General features: G+C 37.4%; 1 protein-coding gene across 1 annotated transcript in view; it reads right to left on the reverse strand.

The window, feature by feature from the left end:
* Positions 1–15,783, reverse strand: part of LOC145986690 (aminopeptidase N-like) — a 120,197-nt gene that overhangs the window by 65,310 nt on the left and 39,104 nt on the right. The window contains exons 2-5 of the mRNA XM_083121003.1: positions 14,963–15,062; positions 13,614–13,695; positions 6,448–6,646; positions 500–692 (exon numbers count right to left, since the gene is read on the reverse strand). Of these exons, the coding sequence (XP_082977129.1) occupies positions 500–692; positions 6,448–6,646; positions 13,614–13,695; positions 14,963–15,062 (574 nt within the window). The remainder of the gene's footprint in view (positions 1–499; positions 693–6,447; positions 6,647–13,613; positions 13,696–14,962; positions 15,063–15,783) is intronic.

Consider the following 15,783-nt stretch of genomic DNA (forward strand, 5'->3'; position numbering starts at 1 on the left):
AATGCCTACTATTCTATGTGCATTTACATTTTGAAATTGGAGGATTTGTATTGTAGAAAGCCAATATTTTCCCATTACCTAAACAGAGCCATCAATTGAGGAAATCATAGAACTACACGTTTTATTGTGAAATTAAGGCAGCTAATATATTGCTATTTTCTGAAAAAACTACACGTGATGTGTAAAAATGGATTTCATTTTTGGAATCAGCATGCTGAAATAATTCAGGAGCAACAGTCGTCTGTGAGACATCCAAACCCATGCAGGCCTGTGAATTGTTAATGTTTTCCTCTAGAGCCATTGTTGGATTTGGTACGTAGTATTAAAAATGATAACTTGATTCATTTACTGCTCTGAAAGGACAATTTGTTTCATAGCAAAATCCCACTTTAAAGCATAAGGGTTTTATTGACATGCTGAAAATGTAGGGAAGAAACCTCCTCAAATACAAGATACTTGTCACACATGCAAGCTAATTGATACATGGTACAGAACTCACCTACATACTCTGGATTGGCAAGGATAAATTTGTTTCTATCTGGAAGGCCGGTCAGCACTCCTTCCTTCTCTTGTAGGAAGATCTTAGCTCTCCTATCAACGAACTGAAGCTCGTCTTCCGTTGTGTAGGGTATGGGAATAGTCCACATCAGGTCCTCATTTGTTTCTTCGCCTTTCATTTCTATGTAGACTTTCTGTAATAGACGTCAGATGATAACATTTCAAGAAATTTCATTTATATTCTTACGTGTACACTCTAAACAATATAATAGTCACACATAAAACATAAAATGTTGTACATTGAAGAAAGAGCGAGATATTGCTTGATTTGGTTTATAATACTTCGTTCTTCTACCACTTCTCGCTAATTGCCAGGATGAGAATGATTGATGACATGATGAATTTAATGAAAAAAGATACACTCACAAAAAATACCTATGTTCAACCTGGCATTCGAATCCGAGAGCCCTGCGTTGTATCGCGCTGTGTTAACCACTCTGCCACAGAGGTCGATGTTAGGAAGAGAGAGATATGTTGCTGCGGTAACCAACTTCCGAAGTTTGGAGATACCAGAGGGTTAGTTAATATTTGCATTCCACAATATGTCAATGTTTCATTCGGGAGGAGACTCACCAGGAATTCATGACGTTGGCATAGTACTTGAATCACGTGTAAGAGATTTAGTAATATCAGTATGTTATGTGGATGAGAGCAGTGGCGAAGCGTGGTGTCACTGGAAGGGTAGGCACATGCTGTGAGTTCGTGTTGTTATGGGTGAGACTTTTTTAAAATATAAAAAAATATAACCTTAAAGTTATTTTTGAAAAGGTAACAACATATTCTTAACTCTTGATGTGTGCTAACTCGTAAATCGTATTTCTTCATTTTATTGTGAATTGATGCTTTAGATGTCATTCGAGTGGCAGTCCTCAATGCCCCTTCTTTCTTCCTATGCCCTGTAATAGGCTTCTATGCTTGTTTTTGTAGCATTCCAGAGTAATAAAACTTATAATTCCCCTTGCTCACTTCACGCTCACAACAATGAAACCCGACCCCCGTGTTGGAGTGGTTAGCACATCGCGCTACGACGCCAGGGGTCTTGGGTTAGAATCTCGGCCTGGGCATGGATATTTGTGAGTGTCCAATCGTCAATTTCATCATATCAACACTCCTCCCCATCTTCGCAAATTAGCCGAAAGTGGCACAAAAAGGGAAGTAAAATAAAGGAAATCAATGAAAGAACTATAAAAAAATAAATGAACGAAAAGAAGAAAAACAAGATTAAATACAACAATAAGAGAACAAAGCAACAGGAGTAAATCGAGAAACTAACGAAAACGCAGAACACTGTGATGGAAACATTTTTGGCCCTCTGAACAAGTTGTCTTTACCTTTCTTCCCTCACCTTCCCTATCCAATCCTTGGACACCCCGCGCTGGACAAGAAACAGATGTGAAGCCCAGTTTTGTACCGTGTCTCCGGCATTGCCAACCTCCCAATCATAAAAAGTGTGCTGATTAAACTCTTAAATTTGCTAAATGCAACAAAATTGTGCTCGGATGACTTAGGTCTGAAGTTCATTTTGCGTATCTATTTTGGGGGCAGTTGTGATGTGAAAATTTGTTGTTTAGTTAAACGATATTGGTAATTTCCCCCCATTAAATTAATTAGAATGGTTTAACCAATATAATTGGTTCAATCGCTTGACAAAGTTTGAGAAAATTCGACGACTACAAAAGGCGGCGGCTTTTTTATCTGTGACCCCAACTTTCTAGCGATTTCCTTCAATAAAATGTTCCTCGTGAGCTAAGTAAAGCAAGATAAAGAGTAGATGAAAAGAAGACAGTGGACCAGATGTGGCTGGATCGGCATGCTACCTTTTGTTTGAAACAAATAAGATCTGAAAATAATCAGATCAAATGATCAAATAAGATTTTTTTAAATTTATTTTTTCCAAAATATATTCCTCTGAATTCAACTTAGATGTCTCCCAGGAGCGCATGTTTACAGATGATGCTATATTTTACTATTATCCCAAACACAGGGTGCTAGATGCCAACGAAGTTCAAATTGTACTACATTTAGCACAATTACACTAGGGTTAGCATCATTGCGTGAGGCCGGACTCACTGTGACCATTTCGGGCGAATGCATCTCTGAAATTATGATTTCCCGCATGAAACACATAGAATGTTATGGGACCAGCTGAGGCCCTAGGAGAAGTGGCTCCACATGCGACAATAAAGCCTCTGGCAGGAATGGAATTTTGTGGAAATGATCGTAAGGCCTAGAATTTCAGTTTTATTGTGTTAAGGCGTCGTTTAATGAAATTATAAGTAATAAGATAATATGTAATAGCCAAGTAGGTTAGGGTAGGCCAGGCCTCGGGTCCTCTTATGAAGCTTTGCCGCTGCATGAAGGGATAATTATGGTACGACTGAAGGGAAAGAAAAACCTAGTGCTTATACAAGTCTACATGCCACATAGCGGTTTGCCAGACGAGAAAGTAGAAGAAACCTACGACAAGATAGAAGACATAATGGAAAAATAAAGGAAGAGAGAATACATTATCGTAATGGCAGATTGGAACTGCAGTAGTAGAGAAGGCCAGTTAGGAATCGGAGTAGGAAGATGTGCATTAAGGGATAGAATCGAGAGAGGTGAATTGCTGGCCAACGTCTGCAAGAGTAACTCACTCATTGTTGGAAACTCTCTCTTCCAACAGCATACGAGAAGTAGATACACACGGACATGTCCAAAGGACAGCAGAAGACATCAGATAGACTACACCCTAGATATTTAGAAACAGCCTCAAAACTTCAAAAACTTTATCAAGAACCGACATAAATTCAGACCATGTACTACTAGAGGGAGAGATATGCTTCTTTATGAAGAAGATAAAAAGAGGACAGAAAATAAAGAAAACTAATATCGAAATACTAAAGGAAGAAAAACAAAGGAATAGGTTTGAAATAGAATTTAAAGAAAGTGTATTTGAAGTGAAAAAGCATGTTTAAAATCAGTGACACGATCTGGGAAGAAAAAAGGTTTGCTGTATCAAAGCCGTCGAAAACACCATAGGGTGCAGGGAAAGAAAGAAATGCAAAAAAAAAAAAAACATGCATAACGGAAAGTATTCTCGAGAAAATGGAAGGAAGGAAAACTCAATAACCAGGTAAGAAAGGAAGCAAATAAGGCAAAGGAGAAATGGATGAAACTAAAATGAGAAGAAATTAAAGAATTAGGAAAGAGGGGATGATATGACCTGATATACCGTGAAATTCAATCCCTTTGCTTTACAAAAATAGTGGGAAGCTATGTTGATGATAGAAGATAAGAATGGAAACGAAATTAAGGACAAACGAGAAATAGGGAGAACATAGGAAGAGTATGTAAAGGATCTGTACGGGAAAGAGAGCGGACCAGATACATGATGAATAGAAAAAGGAGGACAAGAAGTGACCAAATTCCTGTAGAACTCATAAAGTAATCTAGATAAACGATAGAATGGAATTCTACACTTATGAAATGAAATGTATGATGAAAGGAATTCATGGAAACAATCTAAGTAACTATAAAGAAGAGACGTAACGCCAAGAAATGTGCTGAATATAGAACAGTCAGTTTAATATCACAATCAGCAAGAGTTCTCTTGAGAACTTTATACAGATGCTTACACTCTAAAATAAACAGAGAGATAGAGGAAGAACATTTTGATTTTAGAAAGGGAAGAGATACGAGAGACCCCATAGGAATACGGCGAACAATTGCAAAAAGATATCTGGAAAAAGGTAAATAAATATCTGTACTCTTTGTCGATTTAGAGAGAACCATTGATAGAGTGAGTTGGACCAAGTTTTCAGGGATCATTAAAATTATTAGTGTAGGTTGGAAGAAAAGGAGGCTTATCTGCAAATTATATATAAAAGAACGTGTAAAAGTGAGAATAGGAGAAGAAATGAGCCAAGGAAGTCAAATTGTAAGAGGGGTACGATAAAGATGCTGTCTTTCCCCTACATTGTTCAACAACTATTTAGAAGATATAGTTATAACTGTTTCCATTGCAAGGGAGAGGTAGCAGTAGGAGGAAGGACAATATATTGTATATGATTTGCAGATGACATGCTTGCAGAAATGAATACCCACTGTGAACAGTTTGGGATGGGCATGAGAATAAATGTGAAGAGGACGAAAATTATAATGATCGGAAAAGAACCTAGAAAGGCAAAAAATGAGCATCAGAGGTGAGAGAATTGAACATGTAGACACCTTTAAATATCTTGGATGCGTCATAAATGGTGATATGAAATGCAGTCAAGAAATAGAAGCGAAGGAAGACTTTAATAGGAAGGAAAAATATTTTCTGTGGATTTATGAACAAAGATCCGAGGAAAGGACTAATGAAGTGCATGGTACGGAGTGCAGCTCGATATGGTGCTGAAACATTAACACTGTTAACAAGTGACAAAGAGCTAATGGAAGCTCTAGAAATGTGGCTAGGAGCACGAATAGAAAGGGTGAAATGGACAGAAAATGTAAGAAATGAAGCAGTGCTAGAAATAGTTGCGGAAATGAGATCCATGCTGGAGATAATAACGAAGAGAAAGAGAAATTTGTTGGGTCACTGAATGAGAAGAAATTGTATAGTAAGGAATGCCATTGAAGGGATGGTCAGTTGAAAGAAAATCAAGGAAATAAGAGGATACCAAATGATTGACGACGTCTAAATAAGTGACTCCTACGATGCTACACAGCGAAAGGCTCAAGATCGAACAGCATGGAGGTTGGAAGGAGAGACTTGCCCTTGGGCAGAAAACAATAAATGAATTAATTAATTTGTCAGTATTCCCATAAACGTTTTGTAACATTTTTCTAAAGAAAACATCACCGTTTCAAATAGATAACTAATAAAGTAATTAAGTAATTCTCTCCCACACCCGTTTCTTAATGATCACCTGAAATATATCTAGTGTTCCGAATTAGCAAGAACATTAGTTCTTACCAAGTTAATTTCTGTTATACTCTAAGGAAACAGCCTAACACGTTTTGGACAGGAGAAGAGAGTACTAAAAAGCATATCGGTTTACATTTAGAAGACAATGTGTGTCACGTACATTATAAACTATGTTAGGGCTGAGCCGATACCCCTTCGAATTGTTACCAATACTCTTACGATTCTCACCGATACCGATGCTTCTAAATTGATGTCCAATTTTTTTATTAATATTAGTGAATGAGTATTCAATAATAAGCATCAATTTACCAGAGTTTTCCTTTAAAGTAGTAAAGAAATACTTCAGGATATGAAAATATCTTTTATCTAATCACAAAATGCAGGTTCTTTTACACAATGATAAAAACATATGCCTCCACAAAGTATCTTCAAGCAAGGTCTTGGATTGAGTCTTTTTTAAAAAACCTTATAAATTTCGATCAATTTTCCATTGACAAGATTTGTACTCGTGAGAGATATCCAATCCAATGTTATTGATTTGTCTTGTGCCATAGTTGCTTGACGTGAAACTGGTGATTTACCTTAACACATCAACCAAATACATACCCGGTTTAATTGTTCCTTTGATCCGCTTTGTAAAAATAACAATATCAGTAGGTAATCATAGCAATGAATGTGCAAGAGACATGAAGTTTGTGAGGAGTGATTTTAGAAATGATTTTTAACCTTTTTTCTCTTTGTCAACCAATGAAATTCACCCTGATATGAATGGTACAAAATCAAATGAAACTTCGAATTTTACTTAACTTTAAGAATAATTAGACTCCGCGAAAGTGTCGCGCGCAGTTTTGAACCATCAAAACACCGCCAAAGTATCGGCCACTAACGGTAAATTAAATCCATCCGATACTTTCCGATACATCTGCATGGGCTCAGCCTTGATGTATAATATTTATACCCATTGTTTTTTTTATTTTATAAATATTTTATATTACCTGACTTAGAGTTGCTGTGTTGTTCTCGTAGTTTCTGTTAATGGTAACAACAGGAACTCTGCTGTAATTGGTCCATGTGGCTGCAACATCAGGTAGAGATATGCTGGGAGGCAATGATCCATCCTCGTGGCACAGCTCATCAAAAGTTTGCCAGAAATATTTCTTGTCGTTGTTGTTGTCGTTGTCGTATGAAGATTTACTGAGGAGAATGAATTATGATTATTACTTCTGACATGAAATGTACTAGCGATCTCTGAAAATTCATCTCACTATCTCTTCTCTCACTTTTTGTGTGCGTGCGTGTATGTGTCGGAACGGAAACTGTAGAAAGAGAGACAGAGAGAGAGAGAGAGAGAGAGAGAGAGAAAGTAAGATAAGGCAGTAAGCAGACACGAACAAGATCTACAGAGTAACAAAGTGTGTTAGAGGGAATTCGCCCTTGCTTTGTTTTAAGTCGCTTTAGCAAACATGTGAGGGTAGACAATGATTGGATGAAATGGATTATCCCTTGCACATACTAAGTCACATAACACATATCCCTAAAAGGATAGTATGCTTCGCAAATGGTCTCCTGATTCTAACCCTCAAGCGACAGAGGCATGCAGAGAGAAAAATGTAATTCAGACAAACTGAAGTACGAGATGAATACAGAGATGATGAGAGAGAAAGAGTAGATGAGAGAAAGAGATATAAGTAGATGAATAGCAGCAGCTTACACATATTTACAGAGAGAAAGAAGAGAGAGAGAGAGAGAGAGAGAGAGAGAGAGAGAGAATGAAAGAGAGAGAAGGGGAAAATGCAGAGATAATATAGGAAGAGGGAGAGAAGAAAAATAAATAAATTCGGGGAGAGTGGGAGACAGATAGAAGGAAGATGGATAAAAGGGAAGAGAGAAATGATGATAGAGAAGGAGAAAAAGAGACAGACAAAAGAGAAAGATAAAAGGAGAGAGATACATGAAAGGACAGAGACATGAAAGGACAGAGAGACATGAAAGAGAGAAAGAAAATAAAAATAAAGACAGAGAGAGAAACACAGAGCGGGAGAAAAGAGGTAGAAGAAAAGAGGGGAAAATCAGAAAAAGGGACAGATTGAAAGAGAGCGATAAAAGAAAGAGAAGGAACGTTAGAAAGGGAAGCAGATAAAGAAAGGAGAGATTGATTGTCAAGCATCATTGCAAGAGACGATCGTCTCTTTCTTGAAGATTGAAACTAAGAAATCACTCCAGACTCTTCTAAACTATAACAATAATGTAGTAAACAATGATCACATTGTGTAGTGACATCTGAATCTAAAAATACTATTTCAGAGATACTACTGGATAACAGCTGCAGAGTGTCCTCCAACAAGAGAAGAGGATAATACACTATTTTGCTGGAGAAGAGTCACAGAGACATACGCAGGGATGAATAAAGTAGAAATAGAAGGGGAGAGATAAGAAGATGAAAAGAGGAATGAAAACATAGAATAAAAGAAAATGAATTGACAAACAGAAGAACAGAGACATGGGCAGGAAAGAGATTGATTTAGTTTATTTTACTTCGCGTTTTGTGCCTCTTGGCTCATTTCCGAAGATGAGGATGAGTGATGAAATGATGAAATTGATGAATGGACATTCACAAATAACCAATCCTGTGCGGGATTCGAACCCGGGACCCTTGGCGTTGTAGCGCGCTCTGTTAACCACTTTTTTTTTTTAATCTTTACAACTCGTACAGTATGTTATTCAATTATTACATTTAAAAAGTTGGCATAATGTGATTTCCTATAATCTAAAGACATTTGTTCATATTCTTGTATTGGAGTTAGTCCGAAGTCCAAATAATTGTAATTTTTTCCCGCAGGAAATAAAAACAATAGGTATTGTGCTATTAGCCACTGAACTGATTTTTGCTTTGTACTTGGGAACAAATGAAACTCTGGTAAGATAATGTCTTTTGCTGATACTTGGTTAGGTGAAGTGCGACAAATTCTGCTGAGCCTTGTTCTTAATTTAGACCAAGCTGTGGATGCTTTCTTACATTCTGTTAACTTATGGATAATCGAATCTGGAACATGCTAATTATAACAATTTGGGGAATTACTGAACCCATACTTATGACATCTATCTGCCGTTACAATTACTTGTTGAATCACTTTGTACCATATAGATAATGCCTTGTTCGTTATATGTGTCGCCGTTACATTGTTTCATATTTGTTTCCAATTATATTTGGGATTTTCTCTTTCGATTCGAACTGTTATTATATTTGCGTTAACTTGCTCTCTGTAAATCTGTCTGACCGAAGGGCTGTTATAAGTATGTTGCACAGTTCTATAAAATGTATGAGTAGCGATCTCGGTATAAAATTTTAATTCTCTGGGAATGCTTTGTATGTCCATTGGTGCTGTTAATGGTACATCGTTTAACACTGTAATTATTATTTGTTGCGTAGTGGAGTCAATTGGAGAATATATCGCTGAAAGACCGCTTTGAATAAATAAAGCTCTTGATTGTATCGCCACACTCTTTAAGTTCATATCTCCCCTCTTTTCCGGGAAATAGAGCTCGCTCATGACCACGCGGAACACCGAATCGTGCCAGAGGAATTTACCAACCTGTTGCTGTGTCCTAGCTATTTGCTTCGCTGACAAGGTCAATGTCTTGGATAGGTACCAAAACTTCGATAAGGCGTAGATATTTACGTATATCACTCGCGATTTCAAGCAAAGAAACCTGAGTTGATTTGCACGTAAAGTATATATAACTTTTTCGGTCACTATCCGACTATTATGTTCGATGGTATCTCGGATATTTGTATAAAATTGTATACCTAGTATTTTCACTTTCTGTGCTACACGTACACTAGTGTTATTACTAAACAAATTGTTGACTCCCAAAGGTAACAAAAACGTTTTGTTTAAATTTAGCTTTGTACCCGAGACATTTTCGAAATATTTCAAGTACTTTTGTGCATTCTCTAAATCCCTTTCGCTATTTAACAATAACGTAATGTCATCCATAAAACTACTAACTTGAATCGTTTTTGACATGACAGAAATTCCCTCATTTATTTCTTGTAATCTTTTAAGTAAGGGAACTAGTGTTAATACATATAATGCACTACTGAGTGGACTTCCTTGTAAAACATCTTGTTTCATTTGAAATATTTTCGAGGACACCCATTAAGTTTTAGTTTTAACTTAGTGTTTCCGTACAAAATTTGTATCCATTTTATAAAGGTATCTCCGAAACCAAAAGCCCGTAAAACACTGTACATATATTTATGATTAACTCTATCATAAGCCTGTGAGAAATCCACTGATAAAATTCCTTTGTTGACTTGCTGGTTTTGTGTTGTAATAATTACATCACGTATAGTTTGTAATAAATGGTGAATTGTTCTTTGGGGGTTACATGCATATTGTGTGTCTCCTACTAGTTCATGCATGTAAGGCATTAATCGGATGTTTATGCATCTGCTGATAATCTTGATATCGCTACTTAGAATTGTGATCGGGCGGTAGTCAGTAACCACTTTAGGTTTCGGTTTTTTGGAACGAAAACCACTATTCCTGTTCTACTTGAGGACCCTAATTTCCCACTCTGTAATACGTCATTGACCCATTGCGTGAAAACATCCACTATTAGATTCCAAAAATTCTGATAAAAGTCTGTGGGCAGGCCATCCTCTGCCGTTGATTTATTTCTGGCCGCTTTGAAAACTGCATTTCTTACTTCGGTGTTCGTAAAGGGTTTACTAATTTCCTTTCGCTCTTCTTCGGTTAATCTTTCTGTTACTTGATTCGTAAAGTCCCAATCGGAGTCTTCGGGATTATGAGCTTGGCCCATGAAATTTAATTAATATTGTAAGAATGTATTCTGAATTACTCTGGGATTAGTTGTAATCTCTCCTGTGTCATCTGTTATCTCTGTTATTAGGTGACTTTTAACTTGTCTATGCTCTTGTAAAATATGATATAAATTTGCCTCTTCATCATTATCCAATGGTAACTTTTTGCTTTTAATTTTTACAATGTTTCTCTTTTTTCAGTGTGGAGAGAGTAATTTTGATTTCATCGCGTTAATGTAAGGCATATTTACATTACCTTGTAATGCTAGACTTTGTAAATCATGTAACACGGCATAATAGAAATTATACATGTTGTTAAAATCTCTACTTTTTTCTATAATATACATTTTACTAATATAACGAAATTTTGGTTTTACAATGAATTCCCACCAGTCTGTTAGGGACTTACTGGGTGATCTTCGCTTAACTAGCTCTAGCCAAGTGTCTTTTATTAGCAGTTCATAATTTTTGTCCGCCAATACTGAACAATTTAGCATCCAGTATCCTTTTCCCATACTTGATTTGTTTTGTTCCAATTTTATTTTTAATATTAAGGCACTATGATCACTGAAACAAACGGGAAACACACTTATACTTTGTACATTTTCTTTATAACCCTTCCCTATATAAAATCGGTCGATTCGTGAAGAACTTTGAGTTGTAAAATGTGTAAAGCCTGGTTGATCTCTATGGTTACAACTCCATGCCTCTTGTAACTTTAAGCCCTTTGTAAGTTCATATAGTGCCCGGGAAAAATTATAGCCTGGTTGTTGATCTTGCCTGTCTGGGAAGGAATTGAATTCTCCAGCCACTAACGCATTTAGTGTATGCGATGTTAATTCTGGACTTAAGATTGTTGAAAAGAAATGTTCGCGTTCTTGCTTATTATGACTTCCTGAAGGCGCGTATACATTGCATAAAAACAAGGGACCTAATTCCGCACTTATTAATCTTCCTGATGGGTGGAAGGTAACATTGTGTAAATCAATTCTTTGATGCACCGCTATTGCTGTGCCTTGATATGTGGCAGTAAAATTATTATGAACCTTGTACCTTGCCAAAGATGAAAAATTGTCAATGCCTACTTCTTTTAGGAAAGCTATATCAATATCCGACTGTGACAAAAAATCGTTTAACGCCGTTAGTTTATTCTGGCTTTGTAATTTGTTAAGGTTTATCGTTGCTAATGTAAATATGTACATTAGGAATGTAAGTATCTTATTTAGACTATGCATTAATACTTTTTCGTACTTTGTGCTTTGCAATTGTTCCACTTTTGACGCTGGGCAGGCGCCCTCATATCTCTTCGTCACTACCTGGAACAAGAACTGTACTCATTTCTGTATCACTTGGTTTATGTGTCCCTGCCGCTATTAGTTCTAAACTTTTTTTCCTCTTTTCCTAAAAAAGGGTTCGGTGAAATAGGGTTTTCTCTTTTGGGCTTATGCTTTACTTCTACTGCTGTACTTACCACGTCATTCTTTTTTTTTGTTTCTTCGGACGTATTTCCTCGCATCCCTGGCGGATCGTGAGCGGGGTTTTTTGGCGGTAGGTTCTGGAAATTCTGCTTCTGCGAACATCGAACTTGTAGGGATTTGGGGGTCTTGATTTGGGAATTGGAATGGAGTAATTGGAACTATAGATTCGTTCCCACTTACACTTTCACTTGCACTGTCGTGCACACTTTCCTTATTCCCATCACTTGCATTGTCTTCTTGCTGATTTAACAGTGGGGGTTTGGGAGTCGTAGTACTTGCCTTGGACTCGTTGTCTTCAGTGACTACCATCTGCTCGTGTTGTTCCTTGTGGACCTCTGTTGTAGCCTGTCGGTATGCCGGTACTGGTAAAATGGTTCGGGTGTTTTGTTCTTGAGCATTTGATTCCGTATGAGGGTGAGAAGAACTTGGGAGTGTATTAACCACCGCTGCAGCGTATCCAGCAGTACGTGTCGTCCTTGCCGCCCTATACTGGCACTCATGATGTAAGTGGTCCTGCGCGTTACAGCGAAAACAGAGTTTGGGTTGCCCTTCATACGTGGTCCAATATCGCTCTTCATTTAACATAATGTAAGATGGCACCGGATTTTGTAGGATGATGCGCACAAACTTCCTGCCCGTTCTGACTGGATAGGGGAGGGAGATGGAATAAACTTCATCTCGTACTGTTTGTACTATTCCGTATTTTGACATTTCAGTTGTTATGGCACTGCCTGGTAATTCCATGGGCACTAGATGAATACGAACGATTGTGACAGGTTTGTCCGCTCGGTGTACTGGTATATGATATTCTCCCGTTTCGTCTGAGAAAACGAACGTTCCAGTACTACGTTCTATTATTTCCGTGCAAAATTGTTCAGTGCTTACTTTCACAAACACTTGGTGTTTTACGAAGTTTACTTCGATACTCAAAACGTCCGCTACGCGCAATTTCACTACATCTCTCATCCATTCATGAATGGCGAGCGTGGTCGGTCTTTGTTGCACTCTGGCGAAGGAAAATTGCAAAGTGTTTAACCTTTTGACCGGCATTCTGAGAAATCACATACGTTCACTGAATGTTACTAATATAGAGCTGCTCGCTCTGCTGTTAGTATAATATTCACCTGTCTGTAGAAACTAATTCCGCGTGTTGATTATACTCTACTTGACGAATGTTCGGGGAGCGCTCGCTAGACACGTCTGCTCTCTACCTCGCCTCGTCGCGGAGTACCACTCCGCCACGGAGGCCACAGGGTCCGGCGCAGGCAAGAGAAAACATTCACAAAAAAAGAGAGAGTGAGAGAGAGAGAGAGAGAGAGAGAGAGAGAGAGAAATGAAGGGAGAGAAGCAGAGAGCAACAAGGAAATCAATGAAACAAGAGAATAGGGAGAGAGGTGTGAGAATCTAGTGAATGTAAGAACACAGAGAGGGTGAGAAATGCACAAGCGGAATAAAACGTATTGCAACACCAACAAATCAAGGTGTCCCACATTCGACCTATGTGGAGGCCACCTGAAACAGTAGGATCAGTCCCGATTACCTTATTTGTGCATAAAATGTTCTTAAGCTTTGACAAATGTTTCAAAACACATACATGGAGATGGCGGAAGTGAAAGAAAAGAGAGAGACGACACCAAGAGGGACAGGAGGGACGATCACCCTCCAGTCAACCAGTATCAATGTTATTTCTGCGTGTGTTCTTCTTCAGCTGTGCACTAAATGTAATGCCCCACTCCCAAGTAAATATTCCTTCTCCACCCATTAGCTTTTTTCTGGCGACGTCCATAGACACACACAAAAAACACACACATACCATTATATACACACACATATAACAATCTCTCTGAATACTTACCCCTCACTGTCCATTTTACTCAACGTCTTCTGGTAATTAGCTGGAGAAACTGTTTCGTTGAACATTGACCTAATCACAAGTTCTGGAAAAGAAGAGACAATTCTCAGTTATTTAACCAACCAGAAATGTAATGGTCATTTTGGTATTAACTTTACATTTAGATTGAGGGGTGGCTCAAGATTTGAATTTTTTACCCATGTGAGATGGATTTTTGGCGCCCCTTCCTTTCCACCCCTCCACCCTTTCTGGTTCCCTATTTTCTACAATGGAAATATGAAAACGTTATAAATTTATGGTTTTAATAAATAAAAATACAGTTATTTTTTTAATATCTCACGTGTTACCATTCAAAAGAGGTTCATTTTAGGTATTTGTTTAATTCGTACATAATGGCATCAAAGTGAGAGGAATCTCTTAGCTTAAATTGCTACATGATTTTGCAGTATAATGATTGTGTTATGCAGCAGTAACTTCAATTAATCCTTGTATACACAAATCCAAATTCTTAAGAAAATATAGCTACGCATGCTTCACCAGACATGAAGTTTTGGCGCTACTCAAGTGGGACGTCCCTTTTGGTGTCCCCAAAGGTGACGCACCGGTCTATTACCTGAGTTGCCCGGCCCTTAAACCGCCTCTATTAGATTCCCTCTAGATCGCGAATTCTTTATCAAGTCTTTTAAATTAAACGCAATACATTCGCAGATTCCATTGTTAACCTTATGGTATTAAACTATTTTACTCATTTGAAGTAATTATGATAATCTAAGGATTCCAAACCTAAAATCGTGTAGCTATTTTATCCACAATATTTAAGGAAACATATTTACAAATTACACGAGAATGATCCTTGCGTTGTGTTTTATTAAAACCCAAATAAATAAATAAATATTCCAACCAGTGCTGGTTCGCAAGTTTGGCAGTTTTTGCTAGTTTGGTATACAAGTAGAAAATTGATCGTGATGTGCTGAAACAGAAACATCCAAACAGAGACCTCGAAAGTTTTTGCAGAGGCGTAATTTGGTTTTGCCAGGAGGACACTTGCCCCACCAATTTTCACGTTAATAAAAATTTATAAGTCAATGGGACATTTGTTAACATTCTGGAACCTTAGTATCAAAGAATCCAGTATTATTTACGATTTCTCAAATGTAACAGTATATTCTGGCTTTCAACAATAGTCCTAGTTAAAATTTTTAGGGGGTTGAGAACTCTGTGATTCTGCCCCCTCCCCCCATAGTTCATCTCCAAGTTCGATTCTGACCCTCCAAAGTTAGGTCGCAAGTTACACATCTCGTATATATATATATATATATTAAGAATGAATAATTAATGTAAAAATACTGTACCATCTTGTTGTGACCTTTTATAGGAAAGTCCGTCCTCTCGTCCGTAACCAAAAAGGAAAAAGTTCAGAAATCTCCTTCTTAATCTGAATGTGGGATCATCCTTTTTGAGAGAATATCGAGTTAGTATATATGTATACAATTTTTCAATATAGGAAAATATCTACTATGATTCATGCAAAATTATACAATACCACAAAGAAAAACACTCCGCACAAACAACATGCAAGCATACTGCGAAACAAAAAAATCACACATAGACCCTATTGGGTAAACGTGCACTACACTTCTTAAGATTCTTATTGTTAACATGTGTAAAAATAGATTTGGGAATGGTCGAAAAAACTGACTTTTTTTGGATTGAAAGCGGAATTTGTCTTTTGGGTTTGGCTTCTTTCCATAAAGTGTTTCAAATCAATGAAAATACATTACTTGGCTGCGCTTTTCACGTTCCACAGCTTTAATTTATTTCTCTATTGTAAAGAGACAATCATATCTAAACCAAATACAACTTTCAACATGGAATTCATAACCAGACACAAGCAGTAGTTGCAAAAATGCCGACTATTTCGAATGGAAGTGTGAACTTCCTATTTCAGTAGGCTTATTAAATACATCTATGTAGTACATAAACATTCGCATAACTAGAGTAATTTTGTATGTATTTTGTAAATAGAATCTAATAGCATATGATGTGATATTCATTGTTTGAATTTGGCTAATGAACATGAAGGAAAGAAAGAAAATAGTGCTACACACTTATTAAATGCACCCAGGGACGTCGGAACCAGGGGGGCAGGGGGCATATAGTATTTTTGCCCCCC

Source organism: Lepisma saccharinum, chromosome 4, assembly GCF_977018435.1.
Source record: "Lepisma saccharinum chromosome 4, izLepSacc3.1, whole genome shotgun sequence".
Taxonomy (NCBI): Eukaryota; Metazoa; Arthropoda; class Insecta; order Zygentoma; family Lepismatidae; genus Lepisma; species Lepisma saccharinum.